Genomic DNA, 26,478 nt, shown 5'->3' with positions numbered 1-26,478 from the left:
AGATTCAAAGGCCATTTCCTCAAAAACTTTCAAAGCAAAATTTTGAAAATCAGCCTCAACCACCTGAAGATTGATATTCATTAGATCTTTTTGAATGTGGGGTAATTTGTAGAATGTCACATGTTCAAATCCCCAGTATTTGGGAAACATAGATCAGGGGTGGCCAACCTTCTTGGGGAGCTTCCTCTATGCATGAATTTCTACATTCCTAATTTAAAGGGATAGTTCACCAAATTAATTACATTTTAACTTGTTTATTTCTTATGGACAAGGAGAGACTGCAATCCATCCTATGGTTAGCCACGGCCACCAACCGTTAATGTTAGCATTTTCCACCAGTTGGCAGTCTCCAAATTTCATGTTCAAATAATCTTAAAGTAACTTAAAACCAAGTCGTTGAGCTTTGGCCATGAGTGTGTATTCAATTTTAAATTAATCTTGATTTAAAAAAAAATTTATTCCACCCTGGTCACGGCCAAAGATGTGTGAAAATATACAGAATTGCAGAAAATTTGCTTTTGGGTAGAGCATTCAGATTTATGATAGCTTGGAGTGAGATTTCCTATCTTCAAAAGTTGGCAGCCCTGGTTTAGGGTAAAGGTTCTGGAAAGTGGTTAAATGCTTGGCATGTTTCTGGCCCAAAAACACAGCCTGCGTCATGTGTTTGTGGTGTTGAGTACAGGTGGCAGGAAGTAAAAAAGCAGGTAGATCAGCATTTTGCTTTGTATTCTTTAAAAGGGACAAAGTGCTCTCAGGATGCTGCTGTGAAGCCCTGTATAATTTGCCACACAAGTCATCCAATTAAATCAGCCGTTACCATGGGAACATGACGTTTTGAAGTTGAGGCTTTGAGGTACACTGTGGGTGACGACAGGCATTGTAATTGTGTTGCACAAACTCGCTGTTTCATTTACATTTAAAACAGGAAATATACCTCGTAGCCGAGAACTCTTTCAGGAGTAAAGGATAGAGCCTGCCAATTCACTTCAATTTCTGAGGCGGAAACACTTCTGGCCCAAACTCCCCCTGGCATACCACTCGGCTCTGAAAAGACACAACCGAGGAGAGTTTCACCCATTATTGAAAAACAACCAAGGCAAACGACTCTACAGACAAAGACAACCCCTTTCAAACAAACATTTATGATCCTTCAGTTTATTGCAGTGGTCACCAACCTTTTCTGAGTCAAGATCACTTTCTGAGTGAAAATGCATGCCGAGATCTACCGCTTTTTATTAACACGACTTAAAATGTAAAAAAAATACTGTTGCAATGAGGTCTGTGCAGTAAGCTATAGGCTCAATACATTAAACAGCATACTGGCTTTGCATGAATTTACCTGCCAATGCACTGTTGTTCGGGACATTCTTTTAAAATTTGAGGTATGCTATATGATCACACTGGTAATATTTCCATTGTTGTATTACTTGTGAGGCACAGCTGAGTAGGCATACATTTAAATAATTTGCTTTTTATTTTACTGGGCTGATGGTGCCTGCATCTGATGGTCAGTCTCAGCGGAGGGAAAGAGCAGCAGACTGAGGGACGTCTCTCAACATCCCTTCGCTCTCCCTTTCCTCCACTGACACTGACCAAAAAGGGACACCGTCTTCCAGCTGATGGCGAAACTCGAGTCGCACCGCACCGCATTATTTCTGCCTCATGCACAATTCCATGTTGTTACTCCTATGAACAGAGAAAGTGAAATATTCCTTGATATTAAAAAAGACCCAAGCCGCTAATAATAACAACAACGCAAGCCTATATACACTTTCCTACTCATTCATTACTGCTGCACTGCTTGTTGTAGCGCTGAGTGGAAATAGGAAGAACGCGCATTTTATGGGTTAAAAAAGTGTTGAATACAAAGTGTTGACAGTGCTGAGTAAGAACTTAAACATTAACTCACTCAAAAACAGCAGCTCTTTGCTGTATTCATTGACAGTCTCTCATGGTTTTAAACGTTAGGAATCTTACAGTATCAATTTTGCCGTAGTTTTCTTTTATGCCTGCTAGGTAACTGCAGACTCGGTCACCTGAGCAATCTGATTGGCCAGCGATGGCATAATGCACTTGATTTCCTCTCCAGGCCTACCTTCAGACACATGAATTGGCAACAGTTTACCTACATGGCGCGCAGGGCAGCTGAATTGGCTGCACCTACCACCAACAGCCCGAGACAACAACAAAAAAGAACACAAGGCTTTATCGTTGGGTTTTCTACAGAAATGTTTGGTGATCGACTAGAAATGCCTTGGAGATCGACAAGTCGATAGCAATCGACCGGTTGGTGACCACTGGTTTATTGTAAACTCAGCAAAAAAAGAAACGTCCTCTCACTGTCAACTGCGTTTATTTTCAGCAAACTTAACATGAGTAAATATTTGTATGAACATAACAAGATTCAACAACTGAGACATAAACTGAACAAGTTCCACAGTCATGTGACAAACAGAAATGAAATAATGTGTCCCTGAACAAAGGGGGGGTCAAAATCAAAAGTAACAGTCAGTATCTGGTGTGGCCATCAGCTGCATTAAGTACTGCAGTGCATCTCCTCCTCATGGACTGCACCAGATTTGCCAGTTCTTGCTGTGAGATGTTACCCCACTCTTCCACCAAGGCACCTGCAAGTTCCCGGACATTTCTGGGGGGAATGGCCCTAGCCCTCACCCTCCAATCCAACAGGTCCCAGACGTGCTCAATGGGATTGAGATCCGGGCTCTTCGCTGGCCATGGCAGAACACTGACATTCTTGTCTTGCAGGAAATCATGCACAGAATGAGCATGACAATCATACACTCCAGCATGACAATGCCAACAGCCATACTGCTGTTGGCATTGTCATGCTGGAGTGTCATGTTAGGATGAGCCTGCAGGAAGGGTACCACATGAGGGAGGAGGATGTCTTCCCTGTAACGCACAGCGTTGAGATTGCCTGCAATGACAACAAGCTCAGTCTGATGATGCTGTGACACACCGGACCCTCCACCTCCAAATTGATCCCGCTCCAGAGTACAGGCCTTGGTGTAACGCTCATTCCTTCGACGATAAACGCAAATCCGACCATCACCCCTGGTGAGACAAAACCGCGACTCGTCAGTGAAGAGCACTTTTTGCCAATCCTGTCTGGTCCAGCGACGGTGGGTATGTGCCTATAGGCGACGTTGTTGCCGGTGATGTCTGGTGACCTGCCTTACAACCGGCCTACAAGCCCTCAGTCCAGCCTCTCTCAGCCTATTGCGGACAGTCTGAGCACTGATGGAGGGATTGTGCGTTCCTGGTGTAACTCGGGCAGTTGTTGTTGCCATCCTGTACCTGTCCCGCAGGTGTCATGTTTGGATGTACCGATCCTGTGCAGGTGTTGTTACACGTGGTCTGCCACTGTGAGGACGATCAGCTGTCCGTCCTATCTCCCTGTAGCGCTGTCTTAGGCGTCTCACAGTACGGACATTGCAATTTATTGCCCTGGCCACATCTGCAGTCCTCATGCCTCCTTGCAGCATGCCTAAGGCACGTTCACGCAGATGAGCAGGGACCCTGGGCATCTTTCTTTTGGTGTTTTTCAGAGTCAGTAGAAAGGTCTCTTTAGTGTCCTAAGTTTTCATAACTGTGACCTTAATTGCCTACCGTCTGTAAGCTGAAGGTGTCTTAACGACCGTTCCACAGGTGCATGTTCATTAATTGTTTATAGTTCATTGAACAAGCATTGGAAACAGTGTTTAAACCCTTTACAATGAAGATCAGTAAAGTTATTTGGATTTTCCCGAAATATCTTTGAAAGACAGGGTCCTGAAAAAGGGACGTTTCTTTTTTTGCTGAGTATATTAACTTTGGTACTTTATTTAAAGTAACTGTCCAGTGAAAATCTCACTTTTAAAAGTTAATATTCTGTTAATTCATACCCAAATAATGTTGTTGACATTATATGACTCATCCTATACTTGTATTTGTGGCCAAAGCATAAATTGGATTAAAAAAACACTTCACAAATCCCACTTCAAACTTGTATCTCAAACAGACCTTTAATTTTTTTTGTTGCTATTTCCTCGTAAATGATGATGTCATTTTCCTGAAGAGGATGAGCTGGCCAATCAGCTGTCTACTCAACTTCATATTTTTTATGACTGGTATATTCCCACACCCTTCCAACACAGAAAAGCTGCTTTTTAACCTACTTAATCCCCATTTTGTTGGATGGAAAACTATTTCACTCATATTTAAAATAATTATACAATTATATATACATATATTTCATAGAAATATGGAAACACTGGACAGTTACTTTAAGATAGTCCCCTATAGGTGGTTTATAGATATTCAACAAACTAAACTAGCTATCCACTAACCCTAACACTAGCTCTAATTCTTGCATGTTGTTGTATTTCAATCAACAGTGTTGCAGTTGATAGTTTGTTGATATTTTGAGCATTTGTAGACCATGGTTAGGGGACTATCCAAATAAAGTGGGGTACGCTTTGTTTTGATTGATTTATAGTTACATTTGAGTATATTATCATAATGTGCACCTCCCTAACACAACAATGCATTCTTTCAATATGTGAACTGGGGTTGTGTCTGAAATAGCACCCTATGGCTCAGGTCAAAAGTAGTGCACGATATAGGGAATAGAGTGCCATTTTGGACACACAGTACAACAGTCTGTCACACCCTGGTCAGTTTCACCTGTCCTCGTTATTGTCTCCACCCCCTCCAGGTGTCGCTTGTTTCCCCCAGTGTATTTATCCCTGTGTTTCCTGTCTCTCTGTGCCAGTTCGTCTTGTACGTTTCCAAGTCAACCAGTGGTTTTCCCGTTCTCCTCCTTTTTGCATTCTCCTTTTTCTCATCCTCCTGGTTTTGACCCTTGGCCGTTTCTGGACTTTGTACCCGCCTGCCTGACCATTCTGCCTGCCTTGACAACAAGCCTGTCTGCCACTTTGTACCTCCTGGACTCTGATCTGGTTTTGACCTTTTTGCCTGTCCACGACCATTCTCTTGCCTACCCTTTTTGATTAATAATCATTGTAAGACTCCAACCATCTGGCCTCCTATGCGTGCATTTGGGTCTCGCCTTGTGCTTTAATACAGTCAAACAGTCAGGGTACATGGAATAAATCCTATCATACCCTTTCAAATGAGTGGTTGTGGAAACCAATGAAGCAAGGAAAGGACATTATTTTGGAACTGTTGGAGTATACATGGTTTATCTCTCACCTTCCTCTGCAGAGTAGATGGTGACCACGGGACTGAACGGGCCCTGCCCTTTGCTGTTATAGGCTCCCACCTTCACGTGGAAGGGTGAGAAGGGAGCGATGCTGTCGTTCCGGTACACATAGCGGGATGCCCCTGGAGCAGAGGTGGCGACGTGGGTCCAGGTCATCTCACCGAGGCCACGGAACGCGATAATGTAACCGAAGCTCTCACCGTTCTGCAGTTCCTCGGGAACAGGCTGGGAGTGAAACACAACTATAGTGATATTAAAACACATACAAAACACACATTCAGAGAGTCATCACGCCAGACACCAACACATCCAATCTCACAACCATGACCTGCAAATTTGTTTTCTTTGCTACCTGACTATAATTGAAATGAGCAAGAAAAGCAGATATTAAAACTATTGGGAGCATTATATATTTCCCTGAAGCCTTTTTAATGGAACATTATTCCCACAGTTATTGAAATTAAATCTTTTCAATAATAACACATTAGGTGAAGAGTAGAATTCTTAATGTATTTAGCTTATATCATCATTACATTATTTGTTTGGCACTTATGATGCCTAAACATTTGTTCTGATGTAACTTTGCAGTACTGCAGTTTTGCAGCAGTGTGGGATTTCCAAGGTTCTGATTTTATTGAATTGTACCCTTTTAACCATTCAAAGTATCATTAATTGAAAACAATTCATCTGTCAGGTGGCATGTTCTGCTTTTGTTTGCCAAGTGCTTATACGGGCGCCTCAGCTAAGGAATTACAACCGCTGCTCCGGAGCCACATTTCAACAGCTCTGGATTTACAACACCCACAAGCCAACTAACTGATTTAATGTAAAATAATAAGCACCTTATTCAATGATATACAAGTAAGGACAACAGTTTCCCTTTACAGGGGCGGCAGGTAGCCTCGTGGTTAGAGTGTTGGACTAGTAACCGAAAGGTTGCAAGATCAAATCCCTGAGCTGACAAGGTAAAAATATGTTGTTCTGCCCCTGAACAAGGCAGTTAACCCACTGTTCCTAGGCTGTCATTGAAAATAAGAATTTGTTCTTAACTGACTTGCCTAATTAAATAACGGTAAAATAAATAAATTAGAGGAGACTGGAACAAAAGATGACTTACCTCCCATGTAACAACCAACTCTGATCTGCTGCCGCCCCCTCCTCCAACATCAGTGGGTGCAGCATCAGGAACTACACAACAGAGACCATGTTTATGACAACACTAGTCTGGCACATGGGCACATGTCTTTTGTTTCAGATAGCTTGAGACATTTGTATTGACACAGCTATTTGAAGCAGATCTGGGTTCAAATAGTATTTGTTTTGCTTTATACTTTGAACATTTGATTGAGCCTGTCTGGAGTTCCAGATGGTTGGGGTTTGTAGTTTTGGGACTTCCAATTCCATTGGTTCCACTGCGCCAGGCAAGCTCGTTTAAACACGGCTTGAGAATCTTTTATATAAACAAATACTGTTTGAGCCCAGGCCCGATTGGAGGAGGGTTGTATCCAACAGCTGGGTCATTCCACCAGTTGAGTGCCTTTTGGGTAGTGTAATTTGCACAAAAAAAACTATTTCACCTATGACATTCTGTTATAGAAAATTGTATAAAGTAATAAAGAAAAATTAATAAAGTAAGTGCCAATTAACAGGGTTGACGTAACAGGGTTTAATTTCATATTAAATTAGCCATAACTCTTGTGACATGGAGAATGGAAGCTTGCTGTGTGCAACAGGGAGGGGCAATTGAATGCAAGCTTCACAAAAAAATGTAATTGCTAAAACATTTCTAGCCTATCTATCTATAGGAAACAGGGTTGACGTGTTATTGTCATCCGTCTCAGTTTTCCACCACAAAACACCAGTAGATCCAACTCACCTGCTTTTACACTATGAGCAGGGTAGCCTAGTGGTTAGAGCGTTGGACTAGTAACCGAAAGGTTGCAAGTTCAAATCCCCGAGCTGACAAGGTACAAATCTGTCGTTCTGCCCCTGAACAGGCAGTTAACCCACTGTTCCTAGGCCGTCATTGAAAATAAGAATTTGTTCTTAACTGACTTGCCTAGTTAAATAAAGGTAAAATAAAATAAAAAATTTGACTACTAGATGTTCAAAGTTTTTTTGTTTTTTGGGGGAATAATATCACCATATTAAAACGAGAGTTCAGTTCACTTAACAGCGTTGACCTTAAAATGAGGGACAAAGCTAAATTAATCACGTGAAATAAATAATAATCTTCAGAAATGACGTTGAAACTCTTCTAGAAGTCAGAAAAACACGAGGGACATGTCAAAATGCAGTCTTTATTCATATTGAAAATCTGATTTATAAATTTTTCCATGTGGTCTATATTAAAGGATGAGTAAGTTATTTCAGAAGCTAGTAGATTCATTACTTACAAACAACAGCTGCAAATCCCAATAAAACTACACCACGTTTTGAAGTTCACTTGCTTTGTATAAGATGTTTAGTGGGTCAGAATTTTTTAAATCTCAAACTTTTGCCATCAAGTTTCTCACGCTGGCTGTAGCCGGGTGAGGGGCAGGCCTGCCCGGGCAAGTCCAGGAGGGTTGCCGAGCAACCTGCGCCTCGGAAAAGATCAACATCTACATGGTTTACACTAGTTACCACAAAATGTAATAATTTAATGTTAGAGTTAGGCAAAAGTTACCAGTGTGGTTATGGTTAGCGCTAAGGTTAGGGCTAGATTCAAGAAAATAAATTGTAGAAATAGGGGGGGTTCATGACTTGTGGCAACTAGTGGCGTCGTCCATGCTATCCGGGATCCTTGGGACGTCTCTGCATAGTGCGACAAATCGCCTTGATTCAATGCTAGGTTCGGACAAAGCAAGAAATGTAAAGAGAAGCAACTGTCATATCAGTGCTTGACTTGGGATGAGAGGTGCAGGAGCAGTGGCGACCCGTCATTCAGGGCAGGGGCAGAGCCCCACCTATTTTGAGCCCCACCTGTTTTGCTAAAACAAAAAAATATATATACAGCACCAGCCAAAAGTTTGGACACATCTACTCATTCCAGGGTTTTTCTTAATTTTTAGTAATTTACCTACATTTTAGGTAAAGTGAAGATAGTGAAGACATCAAAACTATGAAATTACACATATGGAATCATGTAGTAACCAAAAAAGTCTTAAACCAATCAAAATATATTTTAGATTCTTCAAAGTAGCCACCCTTTGCCGGGATGACAGCGTTGCACAATCTTGGCATTCTCTCAACCAGCTTCACCTGGAATGGTTTTCCAACAGTCTTGAAGGAGTTCAAAACATATGCTCAGTACGTGTTGGCTGCTTTTCCTTCCTCTGCGGTCCGACTCATCCCAAACCATCTCAATTGGATTGAAGTCGGGTGATTGTGGAGGCCAGGTCATCTGATGTAGCCCTCCACCACTCACCTTCTTGGTCAAATAGCCCTTACACAGCCTGGAGGTGTGTTGGGTCATTGTACTGTTGAAAACAAATAATAGTCCCACTAAGCTCAAACCAGATGGGATGGCGTATCGCTGCAGAATGCTGTGGTAGCCATGCTGGTTAAGGGTGCCTTGAATTCTAAAAAAAATCACTGACAGTGTCACCAGCAAAGCACCCCCACACCATCACACCTCCTCCTCCATGCTTCACAGTGGGAACCACACATGAGGAGATCATCCGTTCACCTACTCTGCGTCTCACGAAGACACGGCGGTTGGAACCAAAAACCTCCATTTGGAATCATCCGACCAAAGGACAGATTTCCACCAGTCTAATATCCATTGCTCGTGTTTCTTGGCCCAAGCAAGTCTCTTCTTCTTATTGGTGTCCTTTAGTAGTGGTTTCTTGCAGCAATTCGACCATGCATTAGCATCGAACAGCCCCCGTGATATGCAACTTTTCAGGGAAGTTAGAAACCAATATACACAGGCAGTTAGAAAAGCCAAGGCTAGCTTTTTCAAGCAGAAATTTGCTTCCTGCAACACAAACTCAAAAAAGTTCTGGGACACTGTAAAGTCCATGGAGAATAAAAACACCTCCACCCAGCTGCCCACTGCACTGAGGATAGGAAACTCTGTCACCACCGATAAATCCACTATAATTGAGAATTTCAATAAGCATTTTTCTACGGCTGGCCATGCTTTCCACCTGGCTACCCCTACCACGGTCAACAGCACCCCCACAGCAACTCGCCCAAGCCTTTCCCATTTCTCCTTCTCCCAAATCCAGTCAGCTGATGTTCTGAAAGAGCTGCAAAATCTGGACTCCTACAAATCAGCCGGGCTAGACAATCTGGACCCTTTCTTTCTAAAATGATCTGCCAAAATTGTTGCAACCCCTATTACTAGCCTGGTCAACCTCTTTTTCATGTCGTCTGAGATTCCCAAAGATTGGAAAGCAGCTGCGGTCATCCCCCTCTTCAAAGGGGGGGACACTCTTGACCCAAACTGCTACAGACCTATATCTATCCTACCCTGCCTTTCTAAGGTCTTCGAAAGCCAAGTCAACAAAGAGATTACCGAACATTTCGAATCCCACCGCACCTTCTCCGCTATGCAATCTGGTTTCAGAGCTGGTCATGGGTGCACCTCAGCCACGCTTAAGGTCCTAAACGATATCTTAACCGCCATCGATAAGAAACAATACTGTGCAGCTGTATTCATTGACCTGGCCAAGGCTTTCGACTCTGTCAATCATCACATCCTCATCGGCAGACTCGATAGCCTTGGTTTCTCAAATGATTGCCTCGCCTGGTTCACCAACTACTTCTCTGATAGAGTTCAGTGTGTCAAATCGGAGGGCCTGTTGTCCGGGCCTCTGGCGGTCTCTATGGGGGTGCCACAGGGTTCAATTCTTGGGCCGACTCTCTTCTCTGTATACATCAATGATGTTGCTCTTGCTGCTGGTGAGTCTCTGATCCACCTCTACGCAGACGACACCATTCTGTATACTTCTGGCCCTTCTATGGACACTGTGTTAACAACCCTCCAGACGAGCTTCAATGGCATACAACTCTCCTTCCGTGGCCTCCAACTGCTCTTAAATACAAGTAAAACTAAATGCATGCTCTTCAACCGATCGCTGCCTGCACCTGCCCGCCTGTCCAGCATCACTACTCTGCACGGTTCTGACTTAGAATATGTGGACAACTACAAATACCTAGGTGTCTGGCTAGACTGTAAACTCTCCTTCCAGACTCACATCAAACATCTCCAATCCAAAGTTAAATCTAGAATTGGCTTCCTATTTCGCAACAAAACATCCTTCACTCATGCTGCCAAACATACCCTCGTAAAACTGACCATCCTACCGATCCTCAACTTCGGCGATGTCATTTACAAAATAGCCTCCAATACCCTACTCAATAAATTGGATGCAGTCTATCACAGTGCCATCCGTTTTGTCACCAAAGCCCCATATACTACCCACCACTGTGACCTGTAAGCTCTCGTTTGCTGGCCCTCGCTTCATACTCGTCGCCAAACCCACTGGCTCCTTGTCATCTACAAGACCCTGCTAGGTAAAGTCCCCCTTATCTCAGCTCGCTGGTCACCATAGCAGCACCCACCTGTAGCACGCGCTCCAGCAGGTATATCTCTCTGGTCACCCCCAAAGCCAATTCCTCCTTTGGCCCCCTCTCCTTCCAGTTCTCTGCTGCCAATGACTGGAACGAACTACAAAAATCTGTGAAACTGGAAACACTTATCTCCCTCACTAGCTTTAAGCACCAGCTGTCAGAGCAGCTCACAGATTACTGCACCTGTACATAGCCCATCTATAACTTAGCCCAAACAACTACCTCTTCCCGTACTGTATTTATTTATTTATTTATTTAGCTCCTTTGCACCCCATTATTTCTATTTCTACTTTGCACATTCTTCCACTGCAAATCTACCATTCCAATGTTTAACTTGCTATATTGTATTTACTTCGCCACCATGGCCTTTTTTGCCTTTACCTCCCTTATCTCACCTCATTTGCTCACATTGTATATAGACTTATTTTTCTACTGTATTATTGACTGTATGCTTGTTTTACTCCATTTGTAACTTTGTGTTGTTGTATGTGTCGAACTGCTTTGCTTTATCTTGGCCAGGTCACAATTTTAAATGAGAACTTGTTGTCAACTTGCCTACCTGGTTAAATAAAGGTGAAAAAATATATATACAGTGGGGCAAAAAAGTATTTAGTCAGCCACCAATTGTGCAAGTTCTCCCACTTAAGAAGATGAGAGGACTGTAATTTTCATCATAGGTACACTTCAACTATGACAGACAAAATGAGAAAAAAAATTCCAGAAAATCACATTGTAGGATTTGTAATGAATTTATTTGCAAATTATGGTGGAAAATAAGTATTTGGTCACCTACAAACAAGCAAGATTTCTGGCCCTCACAGACCTGTAACTTCTTCTTAAAGAGGCTCCTCTGTCCTCCACTCGTTACCTGTATTAATGGCACCTGTTTGAACTTGTTATCAGTATAAAAGACACCTGTCCACAACCTCAAACAGTCACACTCCAAACTCCACTATGGCCAAGACCAAAGAGCTGTCAAAGGACACCAGAAACAAAATTGTAGACTTGCACCAGGCTGGGAAGACTGAATCTGCAATAGGTAAGCAGCTTGGTTTGAAGAAATCAACTGTGGGAGCAATTATTAAGAAATGGAAGACATACAAGACCACTGATAATCTCCCTCGATCTGGGGCTCCACGCAAGATCTCACCCTGTGGGGTCAAAATGATCACAAGAACGGTGAGCAAAAATCCCAGAACCACACGGGGGGACCTAGTGAATGACCTGCAGAGAGCTGGGACCAAAGTAACAAAGCCTACCATCAGCAAGGGCATTGAAGATGAAACGTGGCTGGGTCTTTCAGCATGACAATGATCCCAAACACACCGCCCGGGCAACGAAGGAGTGGCTTCGTAAGAAGCATTTCAAGGTCCTGGAGTGGCCTAGCCAGTCTCCAGATCTCAACCCCATAGAAAATCTTTGGAGGGAGTTGAAAGTCCGTGTTGCCCAGCAACAGCCCCAAAACATCACTGCTCTAGAGGAGATCTGCATGGAGGAATGGGCCAAAATACCAGCAACAGTGTGTGAAAACCTTGTGAAGACATACAGAAAACATTTGACCTCTGTCATTGCCAACAAAGGGTATATAACAAAGTATTGAGATAAACTTTTGTTATTGACCAAATACTTATTTTCCACCATAATTTGCAAATAAATTCATTAAAAATCCTACAATGTGATTTTCTGCATTTTTCCCCCTCATTTTGTCTGTCATAGTTGAAGTGTACCTATGATGAGAATTACAGGCCTCTCTCATCTTTTTAAGTGGGAGAACTTGCACAATTGGTGGCTGACTAAATACTTTTTTGCCCCACTGTATATGAAGGCCTGATTCACGCAGTCTCCTCTGAACAGTTGATGTTGAGATGTGTCTGTTACTTGAACTCTGTGAAGCATTGATTTGGGCTGCAATTTTTGAGGCTGGTAACTCTAATGTACTTATCCTCTGCAGCAGACGTAACTCTCTGGGTCTTCCTTTCCTGTGGCGGTCCTCATAAGAGCCATTTTCATCATAGTCCTTGATGGTTTTTGCGACTGCACTTGAAGAAACTTTCAAAGTTCTTAATCTTCCGGATTGACTGACCTTCACGTCTTAAAGTAATGATACTCTGTCGTTTCTCTTTGCTTATTTGAGCTGTTCTTGCCATAATATGGACTTGGTCTTTTACCAAATAGGGCTATCTTCTGTATACCACCCCAACCTTGTCACAACACAACTGATTGGCTCAAACACATTAAGAAGGAAATAAATTCCACTATTTTACTTTTAACAAGGCACACCTTCCAGGTAACTACCTTATGAAGCTGGTTGAGAGAATGCCAAGAGTGTGAAAAGCTGTCATCAAGGCAAAGGGTGGCTACTTTGAAGAATCTCAAAAATAAAATATATTTTGATTTGTTTCACTTTTTTGTTTACTACATGATTCCATATGTGTTATTTTATAGTTTTGATGTCTTCACTATTATTCTACAATGTAAAAAATAGTAAAAATAAAGAAAGACCCTGGAATCAGCAGTGGTGTAAAGTACTTCAGTAAAGAAAACTAAGTCGTTTTTGGGGGTATCTGTACTTTACTTTATTATTAATTTTTTTGCAACTTTTACTTCACTACATTTCTAAAGAAAATAATGTACTTTTTACTCTATACATTTTTCCTGACACACAAAAGTAGTCTTTACATTTTTAATGCAGGAAAACGGTCCAATTCATGCACTAATAAAGAGAACATCACTGGTAATCCCTATTGCCTCTGATCTGGTGGATTCATGGACTCACGAAGCACAAATTCTTAGTTTGTAAATTATGTCTGAGTGTTGGAGTGTGCCCCTGGCTATCCAAAAATGTTAATTACTTGCTTAATATAAGGAATTTGAAATTATTTATACTTTTACTTTTGATACTTAACATATATTAACATTACATTTACTTTTGATACTTAAGTATATTTAAAACCAAATACTTTTAGACTTTACTCAAGTAGTATTTTAATGGGGGACTTTCCCTTTTACTTGAGTCATTTTCTATTAAGATATCTTTACTTTTACTCAAGTATGACAATTGGGTACTTCTTCCGCCACTGGGAATGAGTAGGTGTGTCCAACTTTTGAATCGTACAGTATTTCTCAACAGTGCCGGTGGAAAGACGACAACGAGTCTACAACGTTAATGCTTATAGCTAAAAAGTTAACTAGCGAGATAACTAGCCGTACTACAAGCTATGTTTTGAATTGGCTATATAGTTAATCTAATTATTTTCTAGGCTACCTGCTGCTGAAATGTCTCTCTCTCCTCGAGCAACAGCCCATTCGCACTGGCACACATGCAGATGAAGCACAGCACACACAGAGAGACGCACTGAAGGGTAGGCCTCATTCTGATCATGGCTGATATGTACATTTTTAAGTGATTGAGCATATATTTAAAAAATGAAAACATGTTAAAATTCCATGACTTTTCCAGGATTTTCATGACCGTAAGAACCCTCATTTGGCAATTTGGAACAGCACATCCTGCACATTCAGTCTGGCGCATTCTCAATCTGCGAATTCTCAAACTCGAACAGACTACTGGCACGTATACACCGGATTCACAGACTAGCGGCAAATAAACTTGAACAGTGGAATCAGGATATGAATGCCCACTCTCCATTGTTATTCATTGCAGATCTCGCCTTAATTCCGCTTTGATCAACCTTTTTTTTTACGCTGTGTGTGTGTGAATCCAGGCTGGTGATAAGGCACTTTCTTTTATAGAGGAGCCCATACGACGTTCCCCCAAAATTGGAGGTGCCGTGACGGCACTCCGGACAGTTCCGGCCTAAATCAAGCACTGAGTCAGATGCATCATAATAACCCGGAAGTAAAGCCACACTGGGAGCCAGATTTTAAACGGAATTACATTGAAAACAATGGAGCAGGGTCGAGCATATTAAAACTCAATTCAATGTATTTTTGGGAAGGTCTGTGATCAAAATTCTAGTAATAAATTACATATATACATCAGATGGTTTTGGGGAGCTATTTCATAGTTTTATCACGGTTCCATTATTTTCCTATTTTCGTCTTATAGCATGACTGTATACAGCCTTTTTGTGAAGAAGAGCAATGGCAGAGCAGACCGTCATTGTCAGGACCCGGTGAGAGAAACAGTCACTAATAGTCGGCAGAACCCAGAAGATGAGGCAGACTCAGCAGTACTAGAGATGGTGGTTTAATAAAAGGACAAGATCTTCAGGCAAAGAATATAAATCCACCACGTACAAAAATAAAGCCAAGAGGCACAAAATGGATATCCTCCAAAATACAAAGAAACTCCACAAAGTGGTAAAAACAGCAGGGAAAAACAAACCTCAAAAGACTACTCAAAAATACACAAGCACTAAACCAGAGAACCTCTGGAAAATCCAATAAGAGAAATATATGTTCACAACAAGGCTGGGGCTGGGTGCTAACATACAAACACTGAGCAAAGAACTGAGGAACACACAGGGTTTAAATACTAACAAGGGAACGACACACAGGTGCAAACAATAATTAGAGCAAGGAAAAAACAAAAAGGTACAAAAAAGGTGCAATGGGGACATCTAGTGACCAAAACCTGGACAGTCCTGGCCAAAACCTGACAGTCATATGCCCCAAAATATTTTTGTGCAACCTGGAATTACAATTTAAGAGGACCAGTGCTTCTATAGTGAAACAAATCTCACACCTGTGCCGTTTGTGAGCAATTGTTGTTACATTGTACAGTATATTGTTTCTTCTGCAGACCGCACTAGCGAGCAACAACATAATGTCACTTCACAGAGAGAACCACAGAGAACCATGAGTTCTTCAAGTTTAGCACTGTATCCACACATTTTTGAACGATCTGAATGATGATGAAGATCGTGAAGGGGGTGATTGAATTTACGAAATGCAACAGGGTTTGGCAACTAGGTTTGGTCTCCAGCCAATTTCTTCCTGAGCTTGTAGCTAGTCAGCGGGCCAGAACAGCAAAGGCTAGCAAAGACTCACAGCCCAATTCATAGGCCTACACTACACATTGAACACATCTGGTTAGTGGGCTAATTAATTAAATGACAATAACATAAAAATGTCAATGTCTCTATTGATACCCTATTAAGTGATATTCATCTTACCATACTTCTACGATGCCAAACCAGTGTCTTGTTTGCAACAAAACTGTCGCTGTAAGCAAATAATTAAATATGAGACGTCGTCATGAATCCACCCCAAACATGAGGCCTGAGTCCAATGAAGAATTTGAAGCTGGCTACTCGTCCGTGGCTTAACCCAAAAGCAGAAGGTACAAGTGCGTCCCTAAAAGCTGCCTGGGCTTAAAAACATATTCTCTTTTACATAACATGCATATCTCAATTGATAGCAACAGTCACATTGTGATTGTATTAGATTACTAAATACTTCCCAAACAAAGTCAATATTGTTGGTGTCCTTGACCTGCAGAAGGCCGTAGCTCAACCTCTGAATGTCATAGACTAACCAAATATACTTTATCTCCGTGTGCATCAGAGCCGTGTCTTTCTTGTGTATTTTACAGCTCATTTTTAGCACAAAGCATTGTGTTAATCATCGAGTTTATCATCGTTATTGATTGCTTTATATAATCTGGATCCATTTTATTTCCTCCCTCAAGCTAACAAGGGGTATGCTTTTTGCCCTTTACCCCCTCAATTCAAGCCCTTTTTTCAGCCATACACCAAGCCCTCCACAGACATAGAGGTAGGCCTGGTGACAGTATTTGAGGAAATAGCTAGGCCTACCAACAAATATATGAATAACATTACTGCATCTATCAAACAGGTAAGCCTGTCTCTTATTTCTTAAATAGGGCTCCAACAAAGCCCTCTTGTTATTAAATTAGCCTAGTCAACATTCAGCACCAGGTGATGTCCATATTGATTTTAGGAATAGCAATCCACACACGAGTGTTGGCTGCTTCTCAACTAATCTTTTTTCTAATGTATCCAATTATATTTCATTCTCTTGTTTTTATCATGGACATATTCCATCGTTTATGTAATTAAGCTTTCACATGTGTGTTTCAGTTTTTATCAAGTGTGTTGGTGCTTGCTTTTAAATATGGCAAAAACAATTGACTGTAGGTTGAGGTTCTTGTTTCCTATTCCCTGACGAAAATAAGTTGTTACTGGGGGTTTATTACGATATCTTTGTGATATTTTAGTTATATTGAATTTGACAAATTAAATTCATTAAATTGCTCTGCCCAAAGCATCTTATAAAATTGAAATGGGATAATAATGGACCCATAAAAAAAACAATGAAATAGCTTGCCAATAGCATCCGCTGCAAATACAGTGCATTCGTAAAGTATTCAGACCCCTTGACTTTTACACATTTTACAGCCTTATTCTAAAATGTATTAAATACATTTTTCCCTCATCAGTCTACACACAATACCCTATAATGACAAAGTATTCAGACACTTTGCTATGAGACTCGAAATTGAGCTCAGGTGCATCCTTTTTCCATTGATCATCCTTGAGATGTTTCTACAACTTCAATGGAGTCCACCTGTAGTAAATTAAATTGATTGGACATGATTTGGAAAGGCACACACCTGTCTATATAAGATCCCACAGTTGACAGTGCATGTCAGAGCAAAAAACAAGCCATGAGGCCGAAGGAATTGTCCGTACAGCTCCGAGACAGGATTGTGTCGTGGCACAGATCTGGGGAAGGGTACCAAAAAATGTCTGCGTCATTGACGGTCCCCAAGAACACAGTGGCCTCCATCATTCTTAAATGGAAGACGTTTGGAACCACCAAGACTCTTCCTAGAGCTGGCCGCCCAGCCAAACTGAGCAATCGGGGGAGAAGGGCCTTGGTCAGGGAGGTGGTCACTATGACAGATGGAAGAATTTTCCAGAAGGACAAATATCTCTGCAGCACTCCACCAATCAGGCTTTTATGGTAGAGTGGCCAGACGGAAGCCACTCCTCAGTAAAAGGCAAATGACTTGGTGTTTGCCAAAAGGCACCTAAAGGACTCTCAGACCATGAAAAACAAGATTCTCTGGTCTGATGAAACCAAGAAACCAAGAAATCTTTGGTCTGAATGCCAAGCGTCATGTCTGGAGGAAACCTGGCACCATATCTATGGTGAAGCAGGGTGGTGGCAGAATCATGCTATGGGGATGTTTTTCAGCGGCTGGAACTGGCAGACTAGTCTGGATCGAGGGAAAGATGAACGGAGCAAAGTACGAAGAGATCCTTGATGAAAACCTGCTCCAGAGTGCTCAGGCTGGGGAGGGTCACCTTCCAACAGGTCAACGAACCGAAGCACACAGCCAAGACAATGCAGGAGTGGCTTTGTGACAAGTCTCTGAATGTCCTTGAGTGGCCCAGCCAGAGCCCGGACTTGAACCTGATCGAACATCTCTGGAGAGTCTTAAAAATAGCTGTGCAGCAATGCTCACCCATCCAACTTGACCAAGCTTGAGAAGATCTGCAGAGAAGAATGGGAGAAACTCTCCAAATACAAGTGTGCCAAGCTTGTAGCTTCATACCCAAGAAGACTCAAGGCTGTAATCGAGTAAAGGGACTGAATACTTATGTAAATATGATAGTTCAGTTTTTTCTGTGTCATTATGGGGTATTGTGTGTAGATTGATGAGAAAAAAAATGTGGAAAAAGTCAAGGAGTCTGAATACCTCCCGAATGCACTGTATTTCATTTCTTAGTAGAATTGTGACCACAGACCTTCCAAAAATACTTAATGGGATTTTTTCCACCCTGCTCCATTGTTTTCAATGTAATTCCATTTCAAATCTGTCTTCCAGTGCGGCTTTACTTCCGGGATATTATGACGCATCTGACTGTTCCCTCTCTTTACATTACTTGGTACCAAGGCCCCAGGGTTCCAGTCTAGAAGCACGCTTTTCACTGTACCCAGAGGACACTTTCGGTATTGCAGTTTTTCTGAAGTCAAGCCCAAAATTAACATTCTCATAGATGGGGGAAAGGGGGGTACCTAGTCAGTTGTCCAACTGAATGTATTCAACTGAAATGTTTCTTCCGCATTTAACCCAACCCCTCTGAATCAGAAAGGTGCGGGGGGGGGGGGGGGGGGCTGGCCTTAATCGACATCCACGGCGCCCGGGGAACAATGGGTTAACTACCTTGCTCAGGAGCAGAACAACAGATTTTTACCTTGTCCCCTCAGGATTTGATCCAGCTACCTTCCAGTCACTGGCCCAACGCTCTAACCACTAGGCTACCTGCCGCAGCTCCCATAGAGAAGTCAAATGAGAAAATTGCAAATAATACACTTTACAAAAACATCCATTAAATTATTAAAGTAAATTGTCTTACAGGCTGATTTTTTCCATCACTCACAGCTGAAGATATTAACATTTTATATGAATTCACTCTGTCAAATTTCTGGATGACCTGATGATGTTGTCACTTCTCGCGCTGCTCCAGTGCGCATTAAGTGCTCATGCGCAGGCGTAATCAGCTCTCTAAAACCGAATCTGGACAACCACGAAACAGTGCATGCAAACATGAGTAGATTACATTGAAAACAATGGTCGTCCGTCTTGAACGCTGCCTCTAGTTCATATATAGCTCAGTGGTTTGGACCGAAATAGCTAGCATGACAGCTGAAATGAAAAAATCTAATAGCGAGCAGTATCTAACAAAATATCTACATTATGGCATTTACTTATCATAAACTATTTACATATAATAGAAATGTGGGTACAATGTGAGGACAAAAATCGAACTTACTCAACCTTTTAAAGGGCACTTCCATTTAATATAACAGGATTTTAAAATTCAATATGGTGCACAATTTCTACTTAAAATCAAAAGGGATGCAAAAGGCACTCTATTCGTGGAATGACCCAGCTACTTGTCATGAAAAGTTTATGAAGCGTTTTATGAAGCATTTTTATGAAGCGTTTTATGGAGTGGAATTTGTGTGAACAACTCACCTGCATCCTCTGTCCGTGTCTGGAGGGAGGTGGGACTGGGCTCGCCCACTCCCACACTGTTCTTTGCCACAACTCGAAACTCGTACTCCACCCAGGCATTGAGATCCACCACTGTGGCTGTCAGTGTGTTGCCATCAATTACCTCAGGAACTAGGGACAGAGGGAAATAAGGCTAAGATCAGGCATCCCATCAACGTAGATAAACCATAATTTCAATCGAATAGTCCCTTATGGTAAAATAAATAAGGATAGGGCATCTACATGATCTGTTGTTGTGGTTCAACATTAAATATTCTTTCACATGTTCATTATCACATTTTTTATTTTATTTAACCTTTATTTAACCAGGCAAGTCAGTTAAGAACAAATTCTTATTTATAATGACAGCCTACCCCGGCCAAACCTGTACGAAGCTGGGCCAATTGTGCGCCGCCCTATGGGACTCCCAATCACGGCTGGTTGTGATACATCCTGGAATCTACCAGGGTCTGTAGTGATGCTTCTAGCACTGAGATACAGTGCCTTAGACCGCTGCATCACTCGGGAGCCCAAATGCAGGGATGGAACATATGGATATTGGGCACTGGCCAGCCGGCCAAGAAGACTGCAAATTTTACTAGCCCGGGTCCAAAATCTGTGCCAAGCCATATTTGAAAAGACAGAATTTCACTAGCCGGGAGGCTAGTTGGGCACATTTTCTGCTATCCCAGTCTGAAAAGAACTAGCCACGGACTAGCGGGCTAGCTTAATTTCCATACCTGATGAAATGTATGACCTATCAATTAAATCTTCACAGATAAACAAAGAGGTTAGATCAATGTGCAGGCCTACCTGTGTCCACCCTCTGCCAGCCCACAGTGAAGGGGGTCCTGGTCTGGATGAGGTAGCTGGTGATGGGGCTGCCGTTATCCCTGCCGCGGCTCCATGAGAGCTGGGCTGTGCTGTCCGTTACCTCCTCCACTGCCACTGTGTCTGGAGGGCCAGGGGGGCCTGACTCAATCGCAAAATAAGCAGAGTTAGAGTCCCCCCTACTGTACACGCACATCCAGGCACGTACACACATACACACACACCCCTCTTTATTATCTGCTGCTGCAACAGCTCCTTAATTCAGCTGCCATCCACACTGAGCCAATCTCAAATGACTCCCTATTCCCTATACAGTGCTACTATATGCGCGCAAGAGTGTCGGTCACTTTGGATAAAACTGTCTGCTAAATGACATACAGTGCCTTCTGAAAGTATTCATACCCCTTGACTTATTTTATGAATTTTTATCCTGAAAAACTCCCCAATATTACTTTAGTGCCTTGTTGCAAACAGGATGCATGTTTTGGAATATTTCTATTCTGTACAGGCTTCCTTCTTTTCACTATGTCAATTAGGTTAGTATGTGGAGTAACTACAATGTTGTTGATCCATCCTTAGTTTCCTCCTATCATAGCCATTAAACTCTGTAACTGTTTTAAAGTCACCATTGACCTCATGGTGAAATCCCTGAGCAGTTTCCTTCCTCTCCGGCAACTGAGTTAGGAAAGATGCCTGTATCTTTGTAGTGACTGGGTGTATTGACACATCATCCAAAGTGTAATTAATAACTTCATCATGCTCAAAGGGATATATATTTTTACCCATCTACCAATCGGTACACTTCATTGCGAGGCATTGGACGACCTCCCTGGTATTTGTAGTTGAATCTGTCACGACGTGGCGCTTTTTGGGTGTAGATCGTGGCTCCCCCTCTCTCATTCTCTCTCCCAAATCAGGTTTTACAACGGTCAAAAATACCTGGTAGAAACTGCCATGCAGTATTGAGGGAGAGAGTCTATGGAGAACAGAGCTTCTCTTGCCGAAACTCATAATCCCCAAAATGGGAGAATTAAACAATATTTCTATTTTTGAGAATGTTGGGAATGGTCCGTGGACACTTAAGGGACAGTCATGTTGAGTGTGTTTCATTTGGTGATCTCATGAAGGACAGGAAACACACATAACTGTATCTCTTAAAGTGGACATTTCCCAACTGTCAGGTTTACTTCTGAATGTTGCATAAGATGAATGAATAATAGGGGTGAAACGGTACGTGTATTCGTATTGAACCGTTCGGTACAGGGTCCAGGATGCACGGTTCGGTACGTACTGCGAACCTAACAATACATTAATAATTTATTCCAGCTAGGAAGATATATATATATATATATATATATATACAGTGGGGAGAACAAGTATTTGATACACTGCCGATTTTGCAGGTTTTCCTACTTACAAAGCATGTAGAGGTCTGTAATTTTTATATACAGTGGGGCAATAAAATGCAAATGAATTACTTAAAAATCATACAATGTGTTTTTCTGGATTTTTGTTTTAGATTCCGTCTCTCACAGTTGGAGTGTACCTATGATACAAATTACAGACCTCTACATGTTTTGTAAGTAGGAAAACCTGCAAAATTGGCAGTGTATCAAATACTTGTTCTCCCCAATGTATATATATATTTCATTGTAAAAATAAATATTATTGCATAAATCTATGGCGTATAAATTAATGCGGGAAAAATATCTATATAAATCCAGCAAAAAAAGAAATGTCCTATCACTATAAACTGTGTTTATTTTCAGCAAACTTAAGATGTGTAAATATTTGCATGAACATAACAAGATTCAACAACTGAGACATAAACTGAACAAGTTTCACAGACATGTGACTAACGGAAATTGAATAATGTGTCCCTGAACAAAGGGGGGGGGGGTCAAAATCAAAAGTAACAGTCAGTATCTGGTGTGGCCATCAGCTGCATTAAGTACTGCAGTGCATCTCCTCATGGACTGCACCAGATTTGCCAGTTCTTGCTGTGAGATGTTACTCCACTCTTCCACCAAGGCACCTGCAAGTTCCCAGACATTTCTGGGGGAAATGGCCCTAGCCTTCACTCTCCGATCCAACAGGTCCCAGACGTGCTCAATGGGATTGAGATCTGGGCTCTTCGCTGGCCATGGCAGAACACTGACATTCCTGTCTTGCAGGAAATCACACACAGAACGAGCAGTATGGCTGGTGGCATTGTCATGCTGGAGGGTCATGTCAGGATGAGCCTGCAGGAAGAGTACCACATGAGGGACGAGGATGTCTTCCCTGTAACGCACAGCGTTGAGATTGCCTGCAATGACAACAAGCTCAGTCCGATGATGCTGTGACACACCCCCCCAGACCACGACGGACCCTCCATCTCCAAATCGATCCCGCTCCAGAGTACAGGCCTCGGTGTAACGCTCATTCCTTTGACGATAAATGTGAATCCGACCATCACCCCTGGTGGGACAAAACCGCGACTCATCAGTGAAGAGCACTTTTTGCCAGTCCTGTCTGGTCCAGCGACGGTGGGTATGTGCCCATAGGCGACGTTGTTGCCGGTGATGTCTGGTGAGGACCTGTCTTACAACCGGCCTACAAGCCCTCAGTCCAGCCTCTCTCAGCCTATTGCGAACAGTCTGAGCACTGATGGAGGGATTGTGCGTTCCTGGTGTAACTCAGGCAGTTGTGGTTGCCATCCTGTACCTGTCCCGCAGGTGTGATGTTCGGATGTACTGATCCTGTGCAGGTGTTGTTACACATGGACTGCCACTGTGAGGACGATCAGCTGCCCGTCCTGTCTCCCTGTAGCGCTGTCTTAGGCGTCTCACAGCACGGACATTGCAATTTATTGCCCTGGCCACATCTGCAGTCCTCATGCCTCCTTGCAGCATGCCTAAGGCACGTTCACGCAGATGAGCAGGGACCTTGGGCATCTTTCTTTTGGTGTTTTTCAGTCAGTAGAAAGGCCTCTTTAGTGTCCTAAGTTTTCATAACTGTGACCTTAATTGCCTACCGTCTGTAAGCTGTTAGTGTCCCGTTCCACAGGTGCATGTTCATTAATTGTTTATGGTTCATTGAACAAGCATGGGAAACAGTGTTTAAACCCTTTACAATGAAGATCTGTGAAGTTATTTAGATTTTTACAAATTATCTTTGAAAGACAGGGTCCTGAAAAAGGGACGTTTCTTTTTTTCCTGAGTTTAGTAATAAAGTTGTCTTAAAAAAAAGAAAGTTGTTTTGTCTCGTATGCAGCTCCGCTCATTAGTTATTTCACTCCAGCGAGAACAGAGCTGAGAGACCGTCGTAGCAGCAATTAGCTGATGAAGGAATTAGCAGTTAGCTATATGCAAAGGAGCAACATGGCAAGCCAGAACTAGAAGACGCCCCAGTATCATTCAGGTCTGCCATCTGGGAACATTTCGGTTTCCCTGTAAACTATAACGGGGATTGCCAACGAGTGGTGGATAAAACTTCTTCAACATGTAGGCTCTGTTCATTGCCGATAGACTATTCGAGTGGCAATACGAGTACCATGACTACTCATTTGCCCCGACATCACCCCAAAGTGCGGCTGACTCCGGTAGGGCTAAAGAAATCAACGCAGCGATAGCAAAATTCATTTAGATATGAGACCCTTCTCTGGGGTAGAGAATGCGGTGTTCATGTTTAAAGTGGTCGAGCTGCGCTTCACTATTCCTATCCGTACACATCTCTCCCAGACATTAATACCTGCCTCATACAAAAAAAACTAAATTACAACTTGAGAGCGAGTTGTCAGAAACGCGGTCTGTTGCTCTAACAGACAGTTGGACGTCTAGAGCTACAGAGCGCTACCTTACTGTAACGGCTCATCTCAATATGGCAGAGTGGGAGATTAAAAGCCATGTCCTTCAAACACATCCCCTTGAGAGTAGTCACACCAGTGTAAACTTGGGGGAAGAGCTAAGGGAAGTAGTTGCAGTGTGGAAGTTGGAGAGGGATAATGTTACGATTCCTGTAACCACTGACAGCGCTAGAAATATTGTAAATGCAGTTGCACTAGCTGGATTGGGGCCACAGATAAGATGCTTTGCTCACGTAATTAATCTAGCATCTCAAAAAGAAATGTCAGTGAATCCAATCTCTTGCCTCCTAGCAAAGATCAGGAAGGTGGTATCCTTCTTTCATAAAAGCACAACTGCTGCACATTTTTTCAAGACTAAACAGGAGATGCTGGAGCTGCCAAACCACAAACTAATCCAAGATGTCCCTACTAGAGGGAATTCAAGCCATGACATGGTTGAGAGATACCTTGAGCAGAAAGTTGCAGTGTATTCTACACTGACTGATCAAGCTGTGAGGAAGAATGTCAAAGATATTGTGACTTTGTCTGAAATGACATAAGACTAGCAGAGGAAGTTATCCAAAGTGTGCAAACCTCTCAAAACAGTCACAACACTGACATGCACTGAGAGCATTCCATCAGTTTCGATGGTCCTGCCTATGAAAACAATGATCCTGAAATCAATGGTGGCATCTGATGAAGATGAACCCACAGTAAGGGATGTCAAGACTGCTATCAGAGTTAACCTGGAGCCTAGATATGCTGACCCTGGTGTCCAAGATTTCTTACACAAGAGCACCGCTTTGGACCCCCGGTTCAAGTCCCTGCTGCACTTGGATGCTGCTGCTCGTCTGAGAGTCTACAATGAACTCACAGCAGAGATTGTGACCAATATACAACAGGTATTGTATTTATTTTGTTCATGTGACATTTATTATTTAATTAATTTGTGATTTATTTAACAATTAATTATAAAGTAATAATTGTAATAAGTGTCTGATATATACTTCTAACAACAAATCATATTTTTAAAGCCACTTCAGAGATAGTCATTTTCATCTAATTTAATTCTGCAGGGTCAAGCTATAGATACCACAGGAGCCAACCCCTCTCCAGAGACGACAGACGACAGGGATTCTCCTCCAGAAAAGAAATCTGCCATGGCTGAGCTTTTTCTGGAGTTGTTCACGACCCAGGAGCAGGGAACTAAGTCAAAGGTCAAGGTCATAGAGGAGGAGGTGACCTTATACAGGGAAGTAGAATGTATTCCCCTGGATGCTGATCCACTTACAGTTGAAGTCGGAAGTTTACATAAACTTCGGTTGGAATCATTAAAACTCGTTTTTCAACCATTCAACAAATTTCTGATTTACAAAATATAGTTTTGGCACGTCAGTTAGGACATTTACTGTGTGCATGACACAAGTAATTTTTCCAACAATTGTTTACAGACAGATTATTTCACTTATAATTCACTGTATTATAATTCCAGTGGGTCAGAAGTTTACATACACTAAATTGACTGTGAATTTAAACAGCTTGGAAAATTCCCGAAAATTATGTCATGGCTTTAGAAGTTTCTGATAGGATAATTGACATCATTTGAGTCAATTGGAGGTGTACCTGTGGATGCATTTCAAGGCCTACCTTCAAACTCAGTATCTCTTTGCTTGACATCATGGGAAAATCAAAAGTAATCAGCCAAGACCTCAGCAAATATATTGTAGACCTCCACAAGTCTGGTTCATCCTTGGGAGCAATTTCCATATGCCTGAAGGTACCACGTTCATCTGTACAAACAAAAGTACGGAAATATAAACACCATGGGACCTCACAGCCGTCATACCGCTCAGGAAGGAGATGCGTTGTCTCCTAGAGATGAACGTACTTTGATGCAAAAAGTGCAAGTCGATCCCAGAACAACAGCAAAGGACCTTGTGAAGATGCTGGAGGAAACAGGTACAAAAGTATCTATATCCACAGTAAAACGAGTCCTATATCGGCATAACCTGAAAGGCCGCTCAGCAAGGAAGAAGCCACTGC

At 42.2% G+C, this 26,478-nt stretch overlaps 1 protein-coding gene across 1 annotated transcript in view; it reads right to left on the bottom strand.

Annotated features, from left to right (window-relative positions):
• Positions 1-26,478, bottom strand: part of cntn3a.2 (contactin 3a, tandem duplicate 2) — an 82,999-nt gene that overhangs the window by 11,792 nt on the left and 44,729 nt on the right. Inside the window, exons 15-19 of the mRNA XM_071371971.1 lie at positions 20,592-20,750; positions 19,761-19,910; positions 6,342-6,412; positions 5,215-5,449; positions 935-1,044 (exon numbers count right to left, since the gene is read on the bottom strand). Of these exons, the coding sequence (XP_071228072.1) occupies positions 935-1,044; positions 5,215-5,449; positions 6,342-6,412; positions 19,761-19,910; positions 20,592-20,750 (725 nt within the window). The remainder of the gene's footprint in view (positions 1-934; positions 1,045-5,214; positions 5,450-6,341; positions 6,413-19,760; positions 19,911-20,591; positions 20,751-26,478) is intronic.

This window comes from Salvelinus alpinus, chromosome 28 (genome assembly GCF_045679555.1).
Source record: "Salvelinus alpinus chromosome 28, SLU_Salpinus.1, whole genome shotgun sequence".
NCBI lineage: Eukaryota > Metazoa > Chordata > Actinopteri > Salmoniformes > Salmonidae > Salvelinus > Salvelinus alpinus.
The sequence above is the reverse complement of the archived record's forward strand: the minus strand, read 5'-3'. Positions and strand labels throughout refer to the sequence as shown.